This window comes from Chanodichthys erythropterus, chromosome 13, assembly GCF_024489055.1.
Source record: "Chanodichthys erythropterus isolate Z2021 chromosome 13, ASM2448905v1, whole genome shotgun sequence".
Taxonomy (NCBI): domain Eukaryota; kingdom Metazoa; phylum Chordata; class Actinopteri; order Cypriniformes; family Xenocyprididae; genus Chanodichthys; species Chanodichthys erythropterus.
Window position 1 is genome coordinate 48,796,024 of NC_090233.1, and position 26,392 is coordinate 48,822,415.

Below are 26,392 nucleotides of genomic sequence, written 5' to 3' on the forward strand. Positions count from 1 at the left end.
TTGGAACGACTTACCATGAATAAAAAATTTGCATAAAAAAGATTAATGGAAACGGTAGTTTAGAAAATATTGCAAAGGTTTTGCACAAATCTAATGGAAACCTGGCTATTGAAAGGTTCTTTGAGGAAACAAAAATGGTTCTTCTACTGTAACACTGTGAAAACCCCCTTTTTTGGAAACTTTTTTAAGAGTGTATTTCATAATATTGGTTTTGTTTTACATGTGTACTGTCTCTTCCAAGTATGAACAATGTGCCTTAACAAACACCACAAAAAAATATGATTTATGTTTTAAAGTTGCCTCTTTCCAGATTCAAGCAGGTGGAATCACATATGAATAGATGAACAAAGATGAAGAAACTGTTTACTTTTACTATATCAAGCGCTCATCTTAGTAATGACCATTCTGTGCAAGGGGGCAGGGAAAGGGGCGGAGCCATCTAACAACAACACCATTACCACAAACTAGAGAGAGAGAGAGAGAGAGAGGGGGGGGGGGAGCAGTGTGCTCTTTGTGTTCTGTGCAGATGAGTGGAAGTTAAAGACGTCTGCCTCTAAATCAAAGTGTCACTCTGATTGAGCATTTTACAGCGAGCAGCTGGAGGATCATTTGGACAGAGACACTTGCAGGAGATGCAGACACATGCTGGGACACATGGACCAAACTGCACTTAAACTACAATTTTAACCACACCGGGACACAAAATGAGACTGTCACCCAGCATTATATGACAGCAAAAGGAGACACACTTGAGAACGGACACCAAGAAAGCAGGACAGATTAGGACAGTATAGCGGATTGGTGATGACTTTCATTTCAGGGACGACAGCATCCAACCTGCCAGGAGAGAGATTTAAAGGATAGAGAAGAGAGAAAGAGAGATAAAGCCCAGCAACTTCTGCACACTATCCTGGTAAGAGCTGCTTGTTTGATTACAAACCAGCATCAAACTGAAGTCAAGTGAAACATGTTCTCTGGTTTTCACCTTTATACGGGGATTCAACTTACATAGACCCAGAAAATTGCAGTATAGCTTATCTATATCCATTGTAGAAATGTGCATGACTTTGCGTGAGATTTTATTCATTTCCAAGATCCCTGATCGCACTGAAAGAGCAATTTACATTTATTCATTTAACAGATGCTCAAATCACAAGCAAAGCAATTTTTAAATTTAATTTTGAATAAGCATTTTAGAGATAAACATAATTACGCCAAAATGATATTTACTATAGTGAATCTAGATATTACCACGACTTACATGGCGCTCCCAACATCGGTCACGGATTCGATTCTTAGAAAATGCATGCACTGATTAAATGCAATTCAAGATTAAAAACATCTGCCAAACTCATGAATGTAAATATATAAAAGCAGAAATTTGCACAATACTCTCATCAAACTGTTACATCACATGGTGATGCTGCGTGTTTCTAGCTAATGATCACACTTTCCACAGCAACAATTACTGCCTGAACTTCACTTTACACATTCAGGAACGGGAGGAGTAGAGTTAGCATGTTACATCAAGTTTCAACAAACGTTTAATTATTAGTTACATAATCACTCATAAATCTAAAGGGAAGTTTTTCCTCATAGAACACACAGCTATATTTGAGAGCAATCAATACAAATGGCTCAAAAATCTTTAGTCTTTTTGAATGAATCTGTACATCTGCCATCACAAATCCTATACAAATTCACCCCACACCATCTTGTCCAACAGCCACACACAGGAATCCCTTGAGCTGGATTTGTGCCCAAAACACACGCTCGAGTCTCAAATTAAAGACTATATTTGCGTTTCCTAAGAGAATACCAGCGCTTGCGAGCCTGCAGAAAAATAATCAAAGGTTATTGTTAATGCATACTGAAAATGATCCAGAAAAATAGAAAGTCAGAGAAATCCGAGACGGAGAGAAGCGGAGACTCCGCTGACATTAGCGGCTCAAGCAGGCAGCCCACTATGGCATCATCACAGTTGGCTTTGAATGCGAGTCAGATTTTAAATCTGTGAAATGAGAGTCAGATTTTGAATTCTTAACAATGATGTAATGCTACATTCACATACTTTTGACTCTATGAAACTGATTTTGGTAAGGCTCATAACAGTAAAACAGATCCATGTGCAGCTATTGGTGATGTCACCAAAAAACAGCATCTCACACATATTGAAGAAAAAATAAATATATGCATCAAACAGTATAATGTGATATAATACCTCTAACTGGTCATTTTGATATGAAATGACATCACAGTTTGCAAGTGTAGATTTATAATTTTTTTTTTTTTTTTTTTTTTTATCTATTTGGACAATCATAAATATGGTAATACTGACATGACGTAAAGAGTTTTCCATAATGCAAAGGGAATTTTTTTCGCTTTAATGTTAAATGTGTTAAAAAGCTTATAAAACAACAACAATAACAAATGTGAATGCAGTGCTGAAATGAAATACAGAGTTGGAAAGGTCAGACAGACAGCGGGTATATTTCCTGAATCAATGGCAAGACAAATGCACAATAACAACAACAGAATTAAATTCAGTTATGTATCTTTTTTGTTTTTTTTAATATATGATTCATCATGCATTTTTGTAGCATGAGGTCACGGATCCTTGTTGAGCATCGTGAGCAATCTTGTTTATATTCCGTTTGTTTGGAATATATTTTCCATTGATGACTCAAAGCTAAGAATGTTTGTTTGTACATTCAGTCCAAACCACAAGATGCCGTGATTCAGATATTAAAAATAAAGAAATAATAATAATTTAAAAAACTCAGGGTTTTTTTTGCATTAGATCAAGTGGTAAACTACTGTACCAGCTATGTGACCTCCCTGTGGCAGTACTAATATTATTGGGCCCTACATACAATATTGGTCTCTGAAACAATCCCTGAAACTAATGGGAAGGAGCACTTACTTACTAATGAGCACAATGAAAAACATGAACCGCTGAGTCCGTTGCTATGGGAGACTCTCTGTACACACAACACACCACACCAGGAACTGCGTGTGATCGATTTTCCCATCCGTGAATTAGCGCATTCCAGTCCTAGGGTGTAAATCTATGACTCAGAGATTACAGAAAAAGACTAAATCTGACCAAAAAAAAAAAAAAACATCCACAAACTTAAAACTGATAGTGTGTGCACATCTGTATGCATGTGCATATATTACTCATCAATGCTTTGGCAATGTAAAGCCTTCATTAGGATTTGATCTGATTTTCAGGCTGTATTTTCTGACTTTGTAGAGAACCAAGTGCACCTCAGATTTTAGATGCTATATGTTGTTTTGTGCATAATAAGGTTTGCAGCATATATTTATATTTATATATATATATATATATATATTTATATTTATATATATATATATATATATATATATATATATATATATATATATATATATAGTGTCTGTCATTATGTAAATGATTTGTCTGTGTTCTTTAATTAATGTCAGCAGTAGATCACGTGCAAAACTTGCCACTCCCATCGGTGCATTTGTGGAATTGCGCTCTCGCGCTAATTTGCCTCGTTTAGTAAATCTGGCTCCTAGACTTGTATCAAAAAAGGGTTTAGCTTTAAATCCTGCCAGCCACAATCCATAAGCTATTCAAATTGGGTTATTCTAATGGGGTAGAGTAATTCACTTTGGATAAAAGCATCTGCTAAATAACTACCTACAGATGCTTTAACAAGGTACAAATGACTGGTTCTTTGGAAAACCACCAAAGACCTTCCAAGGTGCTGTGTTTTTAACACAATACATGTTTCATTAGCTAATGGCTTTCAGATCAATTTACAGTTCATTCAACAAAAGGAGTCCCATGATATGGAACTTTTAGGGTCGTACTTCAAAAAGGGTTTATTTAATATTTTATATTTATAACAATTTTTAGAACTATATTTTAATTGTTATTGTTAACTTAATAGTCATCATCATTGGCGTGAATGGGCCTTTATTCTGCAAGGAAACAATTTATTGCTTAAAAAATGACAGTAAAGACATAGGACCAGATTTAATGGACAGCAAATTAGTGAGAGCTTAATCGTATAAAAACACTGAAGGAGTGGAAGAACGCGACGGTTACAGTGACATTGCTATGTTCCTCATGGCACCGAATAATATCCAATATGTCCAATACATACACAATATGTAATCACATTATTGGGGCTCATGTAAACATCCGATTGTAATCAGACTACTAGCACAGTCGGAATAAAAAAAGACAAATGTAACCACGTCAATCGAAATGAATTGGCCAAATCAAATTGTAAGGGGTGGTTTAAACCTTTTCTAATCTGATCGAGAGGATAATTTCCAAAATTTCCGATCAATTTCTGAAACTGGAAAGTTCCGTGAATGTGCAATGACGTACAAATGGTGTACTGATACAAGGAACGAGCTGTTGCTGTTAAATGAAGTGTCATAAATGACTTTCGTGTCATTCTAAAATTCTCCTTCCACTCATTGTTTGTGAAGTGGAGCAGGACAATGTCCCACTAGTCCTTGTTTAGGACTCTCATCCACAGACGCCTTGTTTTTGGCATGGTAAAGGGGGTTTTTTACTGCTTGATAAAATATAAGTGGCACAGCACAATGGTTCATGGGCTCGGAATCTCCTAATTAGGACCCGAAACGGATAATAAATATTAAGTCTGCTCTTTAAAACAGAGAAAAGAAGCAATTTAGAAGAACAGTATGTGCAAACAGCGGGAAACTCTGTATATTTGTGCAGTGTGGGCATGTCAAATGATGTCGATTTGAAGCTTGTGACATATAAACGCTCACATCAACATGATCACTTTATTTAACGTTGATGTAAACACTACGTTCGGATTCAATCAATCATAATTAATTTATTCCAATTGAAACAAAAGGTGTCCATGTAAACGTAGCTATTGATAATAAGAAGAAATATTTCTTAAGCAACAAAACATCACAATGAAATGAATTCTGTAGAATCATGTGACACTGAAGAATGGAGTAATGATGCAAAAAAATTCAGCTTTGATTACAGGAATAAATTAGTTAAAAAAAATTCAAATAGAAAACAGTTATTTTAAATATTAATAATATTTCACTTTTTTTACTGTATTTTTGATAAAAAAAAAAAAAAAAAATCCTTGGTAAGCAATAAATAAATGACTTTTCATGGGTATAAATAAATATTTCTACTAAGTACAAACAATTCTCTTATCTGATTATGTTCCAGCACAGGGACACATCTCAGAAAGTCATGACTGTCGTCACTTTGAAGCGCTTTCTTCTGGCCCTGCTGACCATCACCCTACCCAGACCCGACTCTGCTTCGCTTGGGTTCGCTGAGGAGTTCGAAAGCCGAGATGATGTACTTGAAAGTGAGTTCATGTATGCTGGACGATCCAAACGCTCCCCTGAACCTCCCAGCGCCTCTGATGTGGACAAATGTTCCTACACCTTCATCGTGCCTCAGCGGAAGTCCACGGGCGCCATCTGTGTGAACTCAAAAGAGCCGGAAGCCCTGCTGGAGAACCGTGTGAACAAGCAGGAGCTGGAGCTGCTGAACGGAGAGCTGCACAAGCAGCGGCGTCAGATCGAGACGCTGCAGCAGCTGGTGGAGGTGGACGGCGGAGTGGTGAACGAAGTCAAGCTCCTTCGCAAGGAGTCGCGCAACATGAACGCCCGAGTTACGCAGCTCTACATGCAGCTGCTGCATGAGATCATACGCAAGAGAGACAATGCGCTTGAGGTTTCTCAGCTGGAGAACCGCGTGCTGAATCACACGTCAGAGATGCAGCAGTTAACCGCACGCTATCGGGATCTGGAGCACAAATACCAGCACTTGGCATCGCTTGCCAGCAACCAGAGCGCGATCATAGTGCAGCTAGAAGAGCAGTGCAGGAGAGGAAGTTTTGTTGGTGTTGGTGGTGTTGGTGGTGGTGGTGGTGGTGGTGGAGCTGGTTTTGTACGACAAGCACGACCTTACCAGCCTCCTGCAATACTACCACAGGCACCACAGATGCCTCAACATCGCCAACCACCTCAACCTCCGGTCCAGCACTCCCCCGTCAGGCCTTTCCACCCTCCTACCTACACCCGCCACAACAACCAGATCACCAATGAGATCCAGAGTGACCAAAACTCCAAAGCAATGCCACCAACTTTACCGACCATGGCCTCTGAAACACACAGCTTCTCAACAGATAAACCCTCAGGTGAGTGTCTCTTCCACAAAAAATCTGTGAAATTTACAGTGTGGCTGCCAGGGCTTTACCACGAAAAACAGCATAATTTTCAGTTTTATGGTTTGAACGTAAATTTACAGCATATTTCATGAACCGATCATGTTTATAAACCAAAGTACTAAACTTTTGTACCTTTATAATACACTGACAGCAACCTTAAAAACACAGGTAATGAAAAAAAGACACAAAGCACAAACATAAAGTAACTTTTCACAAGTTGAGGTAAATATTAATATAGACGGTGCACAGTGTAGGGGTTGTACAGACTATTCGACTAATCAACTTGTCGACTTTAATGTCCTGCCATGATGCTTTAAAAGGGACATATTATAAAAATCTGACTTTTTCCATATTTAAGTGCTATAATCGGGTCCCCGGTGCATACACCAACCCAGAAAACGTGAAAAAGGACAACCCAGTAACTGCAAGCCTTTCTCTGCAAGCATGTGAAAAACGAGCCGGTCAGATTTCACTCCCAGATCTTATAATTATATTACAGCCCCTTAATCTGCATTTTAAACAGCTTAAGTTCATCACCGTTCTAAACTAATGCACGCTGCTAATCAGATATAATACAGAATTTTGTCCATCATACAATATGTTTTAAAATTAATTGCATGCCATTTAACAACACAAGCCATCCAATATTTAATATGATATTGTAAAATGGATCTATCTTACTGCAGTGTGTAACAGAGTCTCACAGCAGCCGCTGAGCGGATGCACTGAGTAATGTTATAACATCATTTTCAACACTCTCAAATGTATCTAATATGATAAACAGAGCTGCGTTACCTCATGTGGTAACGTTACCACAGTAACGTTAATAATCGCATCCATGAACATGGTTTCTGCCCGAGTCACATCCCATTTCTTTTCCACCAGCTGTGAGGTGAAGACCACATGTCCCAAGATTCCGTGCTCAAAATTGGCGTCATCAAGCTATGCCTTTGTTTTGAATAGGCCTCTAGCGACCTCGAACGGACAGAAAATTACATATTGCACCTTTAAGTAATTAAAGAATCATTAAAGGGTTAGTTCACCCAAAAATGAAAATAATGTCATTTATTACTCACCCTCATGTCGTTCCACACCCGTAAGACCTTCGTTCATCTTCGGAACTCAAATTAAGATATTGTTGATGAAATCCGATGGCTCAGTGAGGCCTCTATTGAGAGCAAAGCCATTCAAACTCTCAAGGTCCATAAAAGGTACTAAAAACATATTTGAAACAGTTCATGTGAGTTCAGTGGTTCTATCTTAATATTATAAAGTGACAAGAATACTTTTTGTGCACCAAAAAAAAAATCAAAATAAAGACTTTTCAACAATATCCATATGGGCCGATTTCAAAACACTGCTTCATGAAGCTTCTGAGCTTTATGAATCTTTTGTTTCAAATTAGTGATTCGGATCTCCTATCAAATGGCTAAACTGCTGAAATCACGTGACTTTGGCGCTCCAATTTGCCAATTCGTAAAGCTCTGAAGCAGGGTTTTGAAATCGGCCCATATAGATATTGTTGAAAAGTTATTTTGTTTTTTTGGTGCACAAAAAGTATTCTTGTTGCTTTATAATATTAAGATAGAACCACTGAACTCACATGAACGGATTTAAATATGTTTTTAGTACCTTTATGGATCTTGAGAGCTTGCATGGCTTTGCTCTCAATAGAGGCCTCACTGAGCCATTGGATTTCGTCAACAACATCTTAATTTGTGTTCTGAAGATGAACGAAGGTCTTACGGCTGTAGAACGACATGAGGGTAAGTAATAAATAACATTATTTTCATTTTTGGGTGGACTAACCCTTTAAGGGAATCAATAAGTAACCAGAAATCTGATTAGAAAAATCCCTTTCCTACTTACATCACTGTTTAAAGAACAGAAAATGTTCAAGAAAAACATTCCCTTACAAAGCATGACGCAAGTCTCCATAATGCGAACTTCTGCAAAGCATTTTGTATACGCAACAGGATCAGTGTGACTAATGAGAAACATCTAAACATTACACAGCCAGCAATCTTCCTTTTCTTGCAGCGTTTCAGCAGATTTACAAGGTTAATTGTATTTTGCACACTGAGTATGATAAATAAGTATGGATATGCCTAAGTGGTTTGGTTACATCAGCGGTTCCAAAGAAAACATCCCAAAGGTTCACCGACACAGGCAACATGGAGACACGTGGATTTCCCTGCCGCTGATCAAGCCAGAGAGCTTGGCCTCCATCCCATTACAACACAATAATTTGGCAACATATCTTCTGAACTAAGAGTGCACATTAATCTTTGGAGAAAAACCCTCCAAGACACGAACCACTTTTAAGTCCTTAAATGGGGGATTCCAGACACAATTCAGCAAACTTCTACAGTGAGATCTGTGGTTTGATGTAAGGGGTTTGTTTAAGTGTTGTTTACCATTCTGCTATGTGGGTATTTCTATGTGGTAACTGAGGACATATATAGGCAGTATAAATTAAATGCAGTGAAGGAATGTAAATGACAGGGTGAAGGTACGTGGTTGTGATTATAAACCTGTACGCACTTTCCTGAAATCTCCCTCACAATATCACCAAAACACACATGCATACAATATCCACTGCAGTCCTCTGTAAATTCATCTTGTTGCCCAGTTTTCTTTTTAACATGCCATTAAATCACGCCTCTGGAAGTTATTAGCAAGATTTTCATCCACAACAAACAACTGCAGAGTGCTAATGTGCTTCGTTTCAACAGATTCACGCGCGCTTAACAACATTGAATGCGTCAGTTGACTGCAAGATTCTAATAAATATCCCACACTGCATCAGTAATACAGCTTTTAAAACACTTACCTGCTACTTTATCATATGCTTGGCACATTTTGTCTTAGTTTCCACAGGCAACAGATGATTCGGCAACATCTCATGTAGGGAAACCCACCTAAACCTACACATAAACGCCATGTGCAATATATACATTATGGATTGCTCCTCTTTTGTTAGTGGCTTTGGATAAAGCATCTGCTAAATGCATAAATGTAAATGTAAAACAACAGTCATTTAGCAGATGCTTTTATCCAATATAACATGTGAAACTGCAAATCATTCTGGTGGATCAAAACAGGCCGGATACTCAACTGTGGCACAAAAGCTTGTTTTATTATAGGATTTTGGGGGGAAACTATGGGAGTTTATATGTGCTATTTATGCAATGTATTTAACAGCTGAAAACATGTTGCATAGAATTGATCCAAAAATGACTGATGAACAATCGTCTAAAACTTCAAAGTAAATGAAAGAAATACAGAAGGTCCTTTCAAAAAGAGATGACTGTGTTTTTAGAGCAGACGGTGAGTAGATCTTACTCACAAGATGAGAAGCTTCTTGCTCATAAATAGTCTGGAAAATGATCCGGTCACAAGCAGATTGATTCCAATCTTACCCTTTTGAAATCCTAACACTTAATTTTCAAACAGCAGACAGCAGTAAAACTCCTAATCCGAAAGGAAAATGTCAAAACAGCCGTCACAGAAAGTCAAAAAACAAAAAAGTCAGAGACAAATCAGATCACAAACTATGACGAATCGAATTCCTCTGAAGAGATTCCATTGTTTTTTATATTATATTTTGGAGAAAATCAACAAGCGTGACAAAAGGTGAAGGGTGATTTGAGAATGAAACTTCAATGAGACCCATAGATGAATGTCTCACTATAATCTGGTACATTTATTAGAGTACGATACGGTTCACAATTGGTATGATATCAATTCGGCCTGACTCATAGAAGAGAATCTCGACTGGTGACGTACAATTTGCATACTCAAACATAATATAGTTTAATACAGCAGACCAAGAAATGAAAAAAAAAAAAACCCTACAACATTTAAATGAAGACACGTCGCATCTCTAGTCTAGTCTGCATTTGTACTCGCTGGGATCAGAAAGCTAAAAAAAAACAAAAAAAAACAAGCCTTTTCATGGAAATCTGAATGCAATTTGTGTCTGTTTCTAAAAGGTACCAAATGGTGTGATCTTACTTCAACAGAAGCCCTCATCCAGGCATCTTCCACCAAATTTATTAGCTTCCAAATGGAAAAAAACAGTTGTTAACATTCAGACCTTTGGCAGAAACACCCCCAAGAGGCCAGAAGATATGGAAACAATAACCTGAAGTATCCCGTCTGAGAACAGAGGCACTGGCGAAAGTATGATTTGGCTCTTGGACTAAAGTTTGTTAGCAAACTCGTTAGACACCTTTACAGGGATGCTCGAGGTTCTGTAACCACAGAAGCCAGAAGCAGAGTGCATGTTAATTTTCTAGATGATTTTCCATCTCCTTAGGGCAGTTTTTACGATGCACAAAAAGGTGTGGAGAGCATGCAGTCATAATGAAAACCGCATTGCCTCAGATGTGCTGCTGGAAACTTGTTAGTCCAGATGAGAAAATAACATCTCAGCTACAATGGTTGCATAAGTGCTGTCAAATAAGATGTGACTATATCCACTCGGCTGCTCTGGTAACATTTAGAAGAAGCACTCAAATGACTTTAAACGAAAAACTTTGGTAACTTATTACTGTTACTTAATGTTACTTAAAGCCTTTATATATGATGCATTATACAATTATTTTTAATGCATTAATTATGCCTTGTAATGCACCTCATTGTATGGTCTCATGAATAATTGTAACTAGAGTTATAATATATTACAACATTATAATACTTATCTAATCATTGTTAGACCTATAGAAAGTATAAAACATGACAATTTTAGATGTAAAAAGGACTGAATATAGATATATGTATATATATGTATTATATATGTATATATATGTATATATGTATTATATATGTATGTATATAACATTCCTGAAACACTTTATTTTAGTGCCATTGTTACATATGTTACATGTAGTAGTATTAACTATAATGCATATGCATAAGCATAATTACATGCAACTAACCCTAAACCAAACCAAACATTTATCCTAATGTAGTTACTTAATATTACTCGGTACTTGTAATGTATAATTACAAAGATCCTTAAAATAAAGTGTAACCTGAATCCTTTTATAATGCATATAAAGGGATATGGTAGTCAAATAGTAAATATTAAGGTAGTCGGTCACAAATAGTAAATAAAAATAATGCTTAAAAATACTGCTGATTAAAAAGTTTCTAAAACCACTAGTGAGTGAAGATGCATTTATGCAACTGATTCATTCAAGTATTTTTTGCATGGAACAAAAATTATATTTTGAGAAATCTTTTCTATACAGTTCATAGTGAACAAATTTTCCGCGCTATAAAAAGGATAAAATGTGGCATGGTGCTTCAATTGTGTAAAGATTCTTTTAAATTGCTCTATTGTTTTCCATGAAAAAAAAAAAAAAAAAAAAACTAGCAGCGTTCACACATAAGATATGCTACAATCCAATAGCCACAGCAAAGTTGGAGCACATCAAACTCAATGGAGACCATTATTTTCACAAAAAAAAAAAAAAAAAAAAAGCAAGCTCCTGGAGGTCCTGGCCAGGCATTGCTCATCAATAAGTGACTCTCTTTCACAATTCTGTTATTTTAGAAAGGCAAACTTAATCTGCTGTCCCAGAAACAGCTGGATTCATGGCTTGTGATGTACACATCTAATATACAGCAGCTTTGAACCACGTTTGAACTGATTTCAAAATACAATTCAGAGAACCATGCATTCAATAATGCATGCGTTTGCTTTCTATACAGGACCATTCAAAGACTGCTTACAGGCTCTAGAGGAAGGACACACCAACAGCAATATGTATCTACTGAAGCCGGAAAATACCAACAAACTGATGCAGGTCTGGTGTGACCAGAGACACGACCCCGGCGGCTGGACCGTCATACAAAGACGCATGGACGGATCGGTTAACTTCTTTCGCAACTGGGAGACATATAAGGTCAGAGATTTACTTATGTAGAAACATTTTCTGTTAATGTCGAACACTAACAAATAGTTCATGCAAACAAAGACAATGAGGTCATGCATGCTCAGCACCAATAAAACTGAATATAACGCTTCAGATCTGGACCACTGGATAACAGCAGGAACTCCCCAAGTACTTCCCGTAGTCATGGTTAATTAAAATAATGAATCACACATTGCTCTGAAACCTTTCCCTTCGTGCATGGAGAAAGTTCCATGACAAAATGTCTTAACCGGTCAGTCTCTCAGCAAACTGCAGCTTTTTGTGATTTCTGAATTCACCCAGAACATCACTTTCAAACGTCAATGGAATTCGGTTATGCAAGATGGGCAAGATTTTCAAACAAGGGCCAGGGCTTTTCCAGGGCTTTGTCCACAAAAACACTGTCTGACGAAAACACTCTGTCCATGTCATTAGAGCCCAGAACTCAAATCAGGACCAGACGCAAAAAGCCAATGTCAAGGGAAATGTCTTAATGACTATATCCTGAAAGCATTTTAAAAAAGTGCTAAAATGACTTGGATTGAAAAACATTTATTATATAATAAATTAGTTTTATGCAAACCACAGCTTAATGGGTAAGCCAGTCAGAAATAGTAAATAAGAATAATTCTAAAAATGATGCTGATCAAAACATTACTGTGAGTGAAAGAGGCATCTATTGATAATCATGATAAGATAAATTGAGGAAATTTTCTTTACAGCGATTCATTATTCATTGTGAACACATCTGTCAAGCTATAAAACGGATAAAATCACATTTGGCATCAATAATTTTAAACGTTGCATGGTGCATCAATGTGCTGATTTTGAATTTGAATGCAAATGTGAATGTTGCATAAAGATTCTGTAAAATTCCTCTATTGTGTTCCATGGAAAAACTAACGGCATTCAGGTTGGGAATGACTTGCGGGTGAGGAAATAATGATAGAATTGTATTTTCTGGTTGAACAATTTCTTTAAACAATGAGTAACACAACAGCAGTCTGGAACGAACAGACCTAGCTTGTGATTTATTACATGCATCAATAAGTTCTGTTCCTGTTCCCTGACGCTATACTAGGTGTTGAGGTGGCTCGTCTCTGACAAACATGTAATTTCTGTCCGCTGACAGCTAGTTACATACGTTCTCAAGTGTTTTAGATACTGTGGTCAGACCTGCTTCCTCGGAATGAATGATTAACTATTAAATGTTGAAACCGCTAAATACAAACACATGTGTATGATGTTGGTGGAGTTCTTTTGAATTTCATCCTCTGCATGATTTAGGATCTGGCAGAGTCTTTTTAAGACAAGAATGAGCATTGTGGAAATTTAAGAATTACTGTTTTCCTATATGCACAGTTTATTTGATAATCAAGAGGTTTCCAACAGTTCCTGTTCTCTTTATTGTAAATCAAATGAGCATCCTGAATCCTGGTCTTCTGAGTTTTCTACAGCACGACCAGTTCTGAAAAACTCTATGCTGCTTTCAACAACAGACTTCATGTTTCACTGATTTTAGCATGGTTAAGGGTTGTTGTTCAACACAGTTTAAATATAACTATAAAAGTATGAGCTTCCTCTCTCTCATCTCTCCGACACCAAGTTGGCACACAAACCCGCCTCCCCTCACTCACTCGTTTCATTTGCTCTGTTGGTGTTACAGGGCTTGAATTTCAGCATGGGATTGCGTGTATTGCTCATAATTTTACTCATTCCTGCAGATTTTGTGCTCACACCCAAAGTGTGACCTAAATTGAGTTCTTTTTCACTGCTTATAGCGCTTAAACAGTCAAATACACACAAAATAATGTCAAAATGCCAGCCTTGGCGAGTAGTCACGTAAACACAGTCAGTTATGTTTTAAGTGAATGTAAACACGCATTTGTAACAGTATAATGGGTCTTAAAGCGACAGCAGCCTAACATACCTGCTGCCAAATTAGGAGATAATATTAAAAATATCTATATGGCAGTTTTTCCCCATGGTATCGATGTCAAAATTATGGCCAGTGAAAATACTACTTTGAATCATCAAATTACATTTTTTATATTTGTATATCTTTTTGTTACAAAACAATAACCTCTCTCTTTTCTAACTTAGCAAGGATTTGGGAACATTGATGGTGAATACTGGCTTGGTTTGGAGAACATCTACTGGTTGACGAACCAAGGCAACTATAAGCTGCTGGTGACACTCGAGGACTGGTCAGGCAGAAAGACGTTTGCAGAATACGCCAGTTTCCGTTTGGAGCCAGAGGCGGATTTCTACAAGCTGAGGGTGGGCCGTTACCATGGCAACGCCGGAGATTCGCTCACCTGGCACAATGGGAAACAGTTTACCACCTTAGACAGAGATCATGACGCGTACACAGGTATCACAACCAGCACTGATCAAACACTATCCTGAGTATTGTATGGGATCACAACTAACTTCTTTAAAGAGATCTTTGCATAGATTCATTGTCCAATCAGGGATATAAAACATACTAACTATGCAGAAATGAGTCTTAAAACCCAGAAATTAGTTTGCATTTTTGAACTTCAGGTTCCATCATTCTGAAATCAATGGATTTAAATACCTGAAATTAGGTCTGTGTTTAACACAATTGTACAACATAAAATCCATTAGTAACACCCCACTGGCGGTTACAAACAACTTTTACAGCCTCGTTGTGTTTATGACTGCACTCTTGCAAACTATTCTAGCTCAAAACTTCCGATTTGATTTTATTTAAGTTTATTTAAACTTGATTTTAAATAAGAGTTATTGGAAGCTTAGTGATGGTGATGTTGAAGTCATGCAACTGTGGTGTAGTTCTTTATCTTTCTAATTCTGACGATTGTATTTGTGAAGATTATCTTGGTGGACAAAATGTGTAAGAACCATAAACTTTTGTTGGTGGCAGAGCTTATTTACTTCAATAATCCAAAAGCCAATTGGCTTTTTGTAAAGGGAACCAGGATGATTCTAAATTCCTTTGTGCAAACAAAATGACGTCATCACTGCAGCATTCTAAAAAGAATCAATGTGTAACGGTGTGTAATTCTATATCAAAATACAAAATTACAGTGTTCACTTACTCAAACCTCATTTCCTCTCAAATAGGAAATTGTGCCCACTATCAGAAGGGTGGTTGGTGGTACAACGCCTGCGCCCACTCGAACCTGAATGGCGTATGGTACCGCGGTGGGCATTACCGCAGCCGCTACCAGGATGGAGTTTACTGGGCTGAGTTCCGCGGTGGGTCGTATTCCTTGAAGAAGGTCACTATGATGATCCGGCCAAATCCCAACACTTTCCATTAGAAACATCATGTGAAGGAAAATGCAAATCAACATGGCATAACTCAAAAGACACTGTAAATAGTGCAATGTTTTATGTTTTTTTTTTTGTTGTTTGTTTTGTTTTGTAATTATTGATCGTTTACTTTGTTTATGAGTCTTAATATGCAATCATACATATCCAAAATCCAAAAACATGACTTCATGAAGGACTTCATGACTTTTTGGGTTTCCTGGAGCAACAGGTCCCAATGGTGTCCAGGCTTCGTGGACACCGAAGAGCAAGTGAAAATGCTAGAAAGACTTTACAAGTCTACAGTCAGACAAACCTGTCAACATGACCTGAAGCTGGACAGCATCGTGTGCGTCATTACAAGTGCGCTTAAAATGGGGATATAGTCAGTACGTTTACGTGGCCTGATCTTAACGGGCATCTGTAACCTCATTCTCACTGTAAGAAGTCTAACCTTGAAGAAAATAACTGTTATTTTGAGTTTACATTAGTGCTATAAAACACAATCTGTTATGTACTAACGGAGGCATTTGAAGAGTTCAAATCTGTCTCATAGCATTTGATCTGTTTTGACATGCAATAAAGGGTACGTTGCAATTGTGCCCTGTGGACTACACAGGATTTTTATATGCCTAAAAGGGATTTTTCATGCAAAAAACTTTTAGAAGTAAATTTAGCCTAGTTATTGTGTATGCACCTACTTACTATCAAAATTAAGAGATGTGAATTGGTTAAATTCTGAAAACTCTGAAAACTTCAACGTCTCAGCAAAATTCAGTAGCACAAATGCAAAGTCTCTTCATCATTTGATCTGTTTATAGCATTGACTTCCAATAAATGGTACATTGCAATTGTGCCCTGTGAAGTGGACTGCCCTGTGAAGTGGACTACACAGGGGCATCTTTTGGACATCTTACAGGGATTTTTCATGTTAAAAGCTCAACATTTAGGAGGTAAATTTAGCCTAGTCATTGTGTATGCACCTATTTACTAGCTAAATTGTTAATAAAGAGACGTGAATTGGCTAAACTAGCAAATCCTAAAAGCGAAGCATCTGAATACTTCAATGACTTCATTTTAGTAGCACAAATGCAAAGCCTCTTCATCATTTGATCTGTTTATAGCATTGACATTTAATGTTGGGTACCGTTGCAACTGTGCCCTGCAAAGTCGACTACACAGGATTTTTGGACATCTTAAAGGGATTTGTCAGGTAACAATAAAAATTCTGTCAACATTTAGAGGTAAATTTAGCCTAGTCATTGTGTATGCACCTATTTACTAGCTAAATTATAAAGAGATGTGAATTTGTTTAATTAAGACATCTAAACCATAAACACAAAGCCTCTGCAAAGATCACAAAACATATCTGTCTTGTATATTACTGACTATTTTAGTGTAACAGCATCCATATGTTCATGAATGATTTCACTCATTTGAGTCCTGTTTGGAAACCATCTGTATATAGAAAATATGGCCCTATTTATACCTGGTATTAAAATGTATTTTGGTCGATCGGATCACAAGGGAGACACATTCCCGTTTACTGTACACCTGGTGTCTTAATCCATCTCTTTTGTCCACTTTTGACCACTTATATCCTGATTTCTTCGAGAGGAGTGTCTATGGGTGGGTAAATATATGTGCTTTTACAGGTCTTTCAATCTAATGGACAAAAAAAGCTCACACAATTTACATATAAACGTGACTGGAGACGATGGAAAAACAACCAGAGGGCATCAGCTTTCGTTTCTGCTCTGACAGCCTCAAGACCGAAGACGGTGAGTTTGTGTTAGAAATCAGGAATGGTGCGAAAATACTGTGCTTGATATGTTTTGTTTTCAAACCAAACTTGGGTTTTCATCCAACAAAGTTTAAATCCCGTCTGGCTTCCAATGTTTATGTATTAGTTCAGTAGCTGGAGAGTAGGAGGTCTTTTGAACACTTTCAACCACATGAGCATCTATACAACGAAAGCAATCCGATCAAATGCATTTTCGACTACCTCTGGAAGAGGTCAAAAGTGGACAAGCTCAAAATGTTTTAGACCCCATTTACACCTCACCCACTTGTGATCTGATCGACCAAAACACATCTTAATACCAGGTGTAAAAAGGGCCAGTGTTTTTGTAACGCAAAGTATGGTTGTGTTTTGTACTTACATAATGTTCCAATAAATTATGTACAGCTACTGTGGTTTAGAGACAAGCTCTTTTGTGATAAACTGTAAAAGACATAAAACAATTATAGACTACATTACAGTAAACATGGAAGACGAGTCGAGAATGACCGACAGATGGACAGAGTTCAAAGCTCAATGTATACGTTTGTTCAAGCCTCCAGAGGCCAAAGGCTCTAAGGGCTCTACAGGAAATTTAGGGTTTGTCCTGTAACAGAACAATCCCAATCCTTGCTGCTCAAACATCTTGGTAGTTATGAATGAAAAAGGGTGCCATGAACATTAGTTTCCAAATGAGGAAAACCTTGTAAATGGCTGGAAAATACATTAGAGTCAGTATAAATCTCATCTACTCACTAGTCGCTTTTGCAGCCACGTTGTGTTTACACTTGCGCTCTTGCAAACTAATCCAACTCAAACTTTCTAACTTGTAGATTTTAAATAAAGATTGAAAGAGTTGTCAGCAGCGTGATGTTGAAGTCAAGCGATTGTGGGGGTAATTTATAGCCGATTGTATAAAAATTCATAAAAGTTGCATTCATTTGCAAAGATTATCATGATGAACAAAACATGTAAAAATAAAACTTTTGCTGGTCACAACAAAAGTTATAATAAATGTTGAAATACAATGGCATTTGCAACAAGTGTTTCCAATTGAAACGGAACTTTATTGAGGAAAAAAATAAGGGTGGAATTGATTTTATTAATCAGAAATTAACTGAATTGTAAAAAGTGTCTCGGAAGTCTTTAGAATAACAATCATCAGTGCATCATGATGGAAACCTGGATTAAGAAAGTAAAAATAGGATTGAATTTCAATTCATGCTGACTTTAAAATGAATGTAAAACAGTTGTGGAGGGGTTCAAAAGTGAGCGCACAACTTTTTTTTTTTTTTTTTTGGGATACTATGAGAAACTATGGAACAGACAATAAAAGGCTTTTGTAGCAGCAGTGCACACAAGCTGTCATTTTGTCCATGTTTACCGTAAGCAGATGCCCACCCACAATAACATTAAAGAGCAGACGCAAAAGAGAGAACAACACACTGATTGTTCAGCATGACAGGGAATTTTAAGGACACTAGGAAAAGTACATACAGTGCTCAGCGTAAATGAGTGCACCCCCCCTTTCAAAAGTAACATTTTAAACAATATCTCAATGAACACAAAAACTATTTCCAAAAAGTTTAATATAACATCTGTTTAACTTATAACATGAAAGTAAGGTTAATAATATAACTTAGATTACACATTTTTCAGTTTTACTCAAATTAGGGTGATGCAAAAATGAGCACACCCCACAACAAAAACTACTACATCCAATTTTTTGTTATGGCCTCCATGATTTTTAATGACAGTACCAAGTCTTCTAGGCATGGAATGAACAAGTTGGCGACATTTTGCAACATCTATCTTTTTCCATTCTTCAAGAATTACTTCTTTTAGAGACTGGATGCTGGATGGAGAGTGATGCTCAACTTCTCTCTTCAGAATTCCCCATAGGTGTTCGATTGGGTTCAGATCAGGAGCCACTGAATCACTTTCACACTCATGCAACCCCACATAAGGACACTGCCACCACCAGGTTTCACTGTAGGCACCATGCATTTTTCTTTGTATTCCTCACCTTTGCAATGCCGTACAGTTTTGAAGCCACCAGTTCCAAAAACGTTTATCTTGGTCTCATCACTGCAGAGTATAGAGTCCCAGTAATCTTCATCTTTGTCAGCATGGGCCCTGGCAAACTCTAGGTGGGCTTTTTTGTGCCTGGGCTTTAGGAGAGGCTTCTTTCGTGGACAGCACCCATGCATGCCATTCCTCTGCAGTGTACACCGTATTGTGTCACGGGAAATAGACACTCCAGTTTGGCTTTCTACTTCTTTAGATATCTGCAGTGAACTTGCATGCCGATTTTCTTCAACCCTTCTCATCAGAAGACGCTCCTGTCGAGGTGTTAACTTCCGTGGACAACCTGGACGTCTCTGTGAGATGTTGCAGTTCCATCTTTTTTAAATTTTTGTACCACTTTTGCTACAGTATTCTGACTGATAAGTAAAGTTTGCTGATCTTCTTGTAGCCTTTACCTTTCTGGTGTAAAGACATTTTTATTTTGTGACATTTCTCTTCCATGTGGTGCCATTGCTGACAGCATGAAATGGGGTTTTAACACCCTTTTATAGTCAACTGTCTTCTGGACAGCTGTGTAATGAATAATTAGACTCACCTGAGGTTGAATTCTTGTTAAATTAGACATTTATAGTCTAAAATTTAGCTTTGCTCCAGAGACTTTCAGTGGGGTGTACTAATTTTTGCATCATCCTTATTTGAGTAAAACTGAAAATGTTGTACTCCAAATTATATTATTAACCTTACTTTCATGTACTAAGTTAAACAGATGTTATATAAAACTAAGTCTACATTTTAGAAATGTTGTGTTCATTGAGATATTGTTTAAAATGTTACTTTTCAAAGGGGGTGTACTCATTTACGCTGAGCACTGTACTCTGAATACCATGTGCTGGGTCACATAAACACATGATGCACAAAACATAACATTGCCCTGCATGGGTTAGTCAGTTCTCATACTAATTGTCTCTTGTTTTCTGGTTCAATCTTTTAAGCTTTTTTGTAGGGCTGCCAATTGATTAAAAATTCTCAGCAAAATAATAACATGATATGCTGATTATTTGCTTCCTAATATAGTAGCCTATTAAACCTGGCACAAATATCAAAGATATATTACAAATATCATTGGCTCTTTGATAAATTGCTTGTGTTTCTCTTTTGTAAGTCACTTTGGTTAAAAGTGTCTGCTAATATAAATGTAGTTAATTTAAAAAAAAAAAAAAGCCACCAAAAGATGTTGATTACATATTGCATCAGAAGAGTATGGACAGAAAGTGGCTAGAAAGACAATATACATGTTTAGTTTGTTTTGTTCAGCATCACTGGACGTCAGTCTGACTTACTGTAAATTATTTAACAATCAAACTGGTCAATCTGCCCAAGGTTAAAGGGCTGTTAATACAAATTGTGTTCTTGCTATGGTTTCCACCATCACTAAACAAACAAGTTAAAAGCACCACTTTTAGTCCAATAACAACAACAACATTAAAGTCTCAAACAACACTCCCACAGACTTAGTGCACACGAGGAAGAAATGTTGCTTCAGTGTTTTTCCATGCAAGCCAATTATTGCTGTATTTCAGGATATCCCACATCTAAACTGCACAGAAAAACTACAACGGTGGTTGCTTACGTTACATTTCAGACAAACAAACTTCATTTAGTCCCTGGTTCCTGCGGTCGAAACACACCGAGTACCACCCCAAAGTCCCTAGTTCCTGCCTTCCTGGGGAAAGTTCCACCGGTGGAAACGCGGCTAAACAATCTCTTATACTGTCTAAGTGGACAGTTCTTGGCTAGAATGAGCTGCTAAGGATGTTTTTATGATATTTAGTCAAAAGTTTGGGTATGCAAATCTACCAGCTTCAACATGTGATGCCAACAGCAAAACTGCAAAAACACCAGTATATTATGCCCAAGAAATGTTGTCAAAATGTCAAGTTATTAAAATATAATTTCTGAAAATATACAGTTCTACAAATTAAACCCAGACTATCTAATATGTGCTATCCCTCCATCGTCTCCCAATTTGAGTTAAATCAGGAAAGCAGCTGTAAATGACTAAGTGCTGAAGAATATGAGACAGTTTCCAACAATCTCTGATCACTGATATTGCTGTAACAGGAGAGAGGGTTTGGAATCAATTTATTGTTTAGTCTCCAGACTTGCTGATAATCTGTGGGGTAATGAGAACCGTACGCCTGTGATCTCTCTGTTAGAGTTCAGAGCACAAACACTGGGGTTCAACATGCATTTGTGAACATGGGAACACACTGAAAAATGCCTAAAATAATAAGACATGTCTCATATTCAAATGCTGAGAATACTTCTTCCAAGGATGATGACGAAACACATGTGTCTCTCATGATCTGGGCTGCACTAACCACTCAAACCCTGATCCCTTGGTCAAGAAGGAGATGTTAAAAATATATCTTCTGGTTCATTCGTCCCACTGGAATGGAAAGTGAAGTTTCATTCTGTTGTATGCTCTTGATTCCCGACCATTCACTCAGCACACATGCGTCATTTGGATTAAAACTAAATCGTATGTGCAAGTAAAAACATGAACTGTTACATGATTTATGTGTAACGCGTAGTTCCCTACATTATTAGGTGGTACAGTAATCATGTGATATTTTCAAAAAGTTGTCTTTGTGCACAATAATGTTATGACTTCAGAACACTTTTTACTATAGTGCGTGATTTGAAAACAAATATACATTGGAGTTTGCATCACTTACCCAGCTCCAGATGTTCAGTTTTACTTGCTCGGTAGCTCAGCTGGTAAAGAATTGTACTTGCGATGCAAAGAGCTCGGGTATGAATGCACTGCTCTTGACTTTTGTAACTTTAATAATGATTAATCTAGATTTATTTTATACAGTCTGGATAATGCAGTGTTATTTTAGATTTGATTAATGTATTCAATTTCTGTACCTGAAAAGGGGGGAGTAATTCAACTCTGGTTTGGACCAGGTGATCAAACCATGTGTGAAAGCACCCTGAGAGAGAGAAGATATCAGGACTCACCCAGATAGGGAATGCAGGGAACCATCTTTAGGGAGCGGATGTACTCTCTCATCCTGGCGTAGTTATGCTCTTTAGAGGTCAAGTAGTCCAGCTTGTCAAACGTGGCCTTGTCCTTCCTATTGATCAGCTGAAGAAAAACAGGAAAGTTGTGGTACTCTGTTAGTTTTTCATCTGAAACTCTGTATCAAAACAGACCATATTGGGAAGCTACTTAAACGAGATACAAGCTGCACATAATCACCAATAATCAATAATCACAATCATAATCACCAACACCAGTAATGAGTTCCGCAGAACATTTTACCCAAAGATCAGCACAGCAAATATGAAGTCTATAGACTCCATCCCATGCTTTTGGTAATGTTGTAAATTAAACAATTATTTAAGTAAGATTTAACAAGAAAATACTATTTCAGTCTTTCTATATTTCAAAATTTCATGTTTAATTTCATGTTATCTTTGTAATTCTTCGTGAAATTTACTAGCAATTTCTGAGTGAAAACTGTTTCAGAGTAAATTCTACACCATTGTTTCAGTGTAGTTCAACTATAGTACATTTTCAGTGAACAATGACTTTCAATATCTTAATAACTTAAGTGGTTGACAACTGGCTACCAAACACAGATTTAACACTCTTTTGCGTTAACTGTGTTAAAAATCTGGTTGCCCCATTTTGTGTGGGGGTCAAACTGACCCTCCAATGGTTTCCATGCAATTTGCAAAAAAAAAAAACACTATATAAAACAAAAGAATCATGTCAGAGACAAAAAATATATGTATATAATATATAATATGTGTGAGAAATTTCATAATTTCTATCTTTTTTATTGTGTTATTTCAGCTGTGTTGGATACATTTGACCCATGTATGTTTATTTTTTTCAAAATTAGCTGCCCGGGCACACAATAAAGTTGATGTATTTATTTTGTTATGACTAATGATGACTATTGATGACTATGATGAATATTATTTGCACTTCGTTTAAGTAGTATTTATTGCTGTTTGTGCTTGTTTTAAGCCTCTGCCTTTTTATGTCTGGTTCTGATTTTTTTTATTTTTTTTTTTTATGTTAAACTCAAACAGATGAAGAAACAGTGAATTCTCCTTGGATGAGTCTTCAATTTAGAGTCATAAATTTCATAAGATTTTAAGTATTTCAGATTTTAATGTTTGACAAGTTACAGTACAATAAAGGTTTTCTGGTATTTACCTGACTCGCTGTTTTTCAAAGTGTTGATTCTTGGCAAATTGCATGGAAACCAATGGGGGTCAGTTTGACCACAAACACAACAGATGTAACCAACATTTGGACAGCCTTTCCAAAACAAATCTATGTGTTGAAACTTTACATGCATATGCATGATCCTTAATGAGAAAGCTACAAAATTCTAGAAGAATTAAATAGTTTAACTAGTGCTTCAAACAATCAAAGGTGGGTTAAATTGACCGTAACACAATTTAAAAACTATTTCCACTTGTATGGAGTGAATAAGCACAGCTGGTGGATCATAAAGAGATCTTTTCAACATGCCGAGCAAATGCAAACAAATGGCTTTTAGCAGCTCGTCCAGAAAGGATGAACAACCTGTGGAGAGAGTCTATCAGACCAACTGTTTTCTGATGCTTCTTTTAGACTTCACAGCTGTCATGCCCAGGGTTTGACCTGCACTACATACTCTGAAAACACACTTGTCATTTTCTGGAGGTTGAAATCATACAATCTGTAGTAATGTATATGGAGTTGTGTTCCTCAATCATGTGGTAAATCTGGGTCAAACTGAGGAGAAGATAAAGCCACTATTAAGAACCTACTGATTTCAAAACTAAACTCTATACAACACTCTTAAAATTAAAGGTTCTTTATTGGCATTGATGGTTCCATGAAGAACCTTTAAAATCCAAATGAAACTTTTCCATTCCACAAAAAGGTTCTTTATAGTGGAATTTTTTTTTTTAATGTTCTTTTTACTAAAAAAAAATGGTTCTTTTAAGGTTCTTTGGGGAACCAAAAATGGTTCTTCTATGGCATCACATCAAAACCCTCATTTGGAGTATGTGAATATTAACTTTTGACTTTAAGGTGGTTTAATTTGGAGATAATACTTCAAAATAAGTTTTCATTTGATTAAATCAGTTAACTGCAGTAGTAAATATACTTCTACAGATTTTCTTCAATGTTAATTTCAACATTGACTAAATCATTTTTAAATACAAAAGTTGTTTGTTAATATTATTTAATGCATTTTCAACTAACATGCACAAAAAAAAAAAAACAATTATACTGTATTTTTACTAAGATAATAAGGGCCGTAAAACATATTGTTCATTGAAAGTTTATGTTAGCTAATGCATTAACTAATGTTTACAGAGGAGACCTTATTGTAAAGTGTTATTAGCTGTTTTTTCGTGATGATAAATTAACAGTGAAAAACATGCCATTTCTCCACTTTGCAAGTGCAACAACATCTAAAGGATCAGCCAAGAAAATGCTGAAAACCAAATCTAACCATTGCAAAACATCTTGTATCATAAACATTCTGACTGTTTTCCCCAGAAGGGTTTAATAGATTATACTGTATATTTGCCCACCCAGCTTGTTCCAAAATACAACCAACAACTCCAAAGCTAGAGCGGGCATATGGTGCAAAACTCAGGAGACAGAGAGGCCGCGTCTCCATACATGTGCCTCATTAATAACGACTCCGGCTGGTCACGCCATGAGCTCATGGAAGCTGCGATCTCATTGGTTTACGAGGCTCTAGGGGACAATGCTAATAGCTTGTACATTTGCAGTGGTAAATACCTCATGATGGGAAGAAATAGACACATTTGAAATTCCACTGACTAGTGCAGAAAACTGTGGACAAAACACAGAGCTGTAGTGCATTCAGAGTCAAAAATCTGAGAAGGAAACATCAAGGTGCTACTGTGGTTTACAACAGCTGTAAAAATGCATATACTATAACAATGCTGGTATATAATAATGGTGGAAGCTCTCATTTGACAGAATTAATAATGTTAAAGGTGCCATCAAACGTTTTTTTAACAATATGTAATATAAGTCTAAGGTGTCCCCTGAATGTGTCTGTGAAGTTGCAGCTCAAAATACCCCATATGTTTTTTTTTATTAATTTTTTTAACTGCCTATTTTGGGGCATAATTAGAAATGCGCCGATTCAGGCTGCGGCCCCTTTAATTGCTCGCGCTCTCCGCCCCCTCTCGAGCTCTCGACTCTATCACAGCATAAAGCTAATAAGCTAATATTACCCTCAAAATGGATCTTTACAAAGAGTTCGTCATGCAGCATGTCTAAATGCGTAAGTATGGCATTAATTTGGATGTTTACATTTGATTCTGAATGAGTTTAATAGTGCTCCGTGGCTAACGGCTAATGCTACACTGTTGGAGAGATTTATAAAGAATGAAGTTGTGTTTATGAATTATACAAACTGCAAGTGTTTAATAATGAAAATAGTGACGACTCTTGTCTCCGTGAATACAGTAAGAAACAATGGTAACTTTAACCACATTTAACAGTACATTAGCAACATGCTAACGAAACATTAAGAAAGACAATTTACAAATATCACTAAAAATATCATGTTATCATGGATCATGTCAGTTATTATTGCTCCATCTGCCATTTTTCGCTGCTGTCCTTGCTTGCTTACCTAGTCTGATGATTCAGCTGTGCACAGATCCAGACGTTAATACTGGCTGCCCTTGTCTAATGCCTTGAACATGAGCTGGCATATGCAAATATTGGGGGCGTACATATTAATGATCCCGACTGTTACGTAACAGTCGGTGTTATATTGAGATTTGCCTGTTCTTCGGAGGTCTTTTAAACAAATGAGATTTATATAAGAAGGAGGAAACAATGGAGTTTGAGACTCACTGTATGTCATTTCCATGTACTGAGCTCTTGTTATTCAACTATGCCAAGATAAATTCAATTTTAAATTCGATGGCACCTTTAAAGGGGTAATGAATTGAGACGTTTCAGAACTCTAAGGCCGCGTGTCCACCAAAGCACTTTTAGCCAGCTGAAAACGCCTAGCTGTTATCCCTTGAGAGCGCTTGGGTAGCGCTGCGTTTTAGAT

General features: G+C 36.9%; 2 protein-coding genes across 5 annotated transcripts in view; one reads left to right on the forward strand and one right to left on the reverse strand.

Annotated features, from left to right (window-relative positions):
* The window catches only part of LOC137034337 (ras-specific guanine nucleotide-releasing factor RalGPS1), a 171,320-nt gene that overhangs the window by 65,624 nt on the left and 79,304 nt on the right, over positions 1-26,392 (reverse strand). For all 3 annotated transcript variants that reach the window (XM_067407161.1, XM_067407160.1, XM_067407163.1), the window contains exon 8: positions 22,290-22,416. In XM_067407161.1, coding sequence (XP_067263262.1) covers positions 22,290-22,416 — 127 coding nt within the window. The remainder of the gene's footprint in view (positions 1-22,289; positions 22,417-26,392) is intronic.
* angptl2a (angiopoietin-like 2a) lies at positions 525-18,114 on the forward strand. Of its 2 annotated transcripts, XR_010896892.1 has the most exons (6): positions 525-913; positions 5,222-6,203; positions 11,955-12,148; positions 14,261-14,531; positions 15,266-16,121; positions 16,408-18,114. XR_010896892.1 is itself a non-coding variant. In XM_067406496.1 (5 exons), the coding sequence occupies exons 2-5, from the start codon at positions 5,246-5,248 to the stop codon at positions 15,463-15,465; spliced, it is 1,623 nt and encodes a 540-aa protein (XP_067262597.1). In that variant the 5' UTR covers positions 525-913; positions 5,222-5,245; the 3' UTR covers positions 15,466-18,114. The 2 variants fall into 2 exon arrangements, 1 of the variants encoding a protein (XP_067262597.1); XM_067406496.1 differs by having other exon boundaries at positions 15,266-18,114.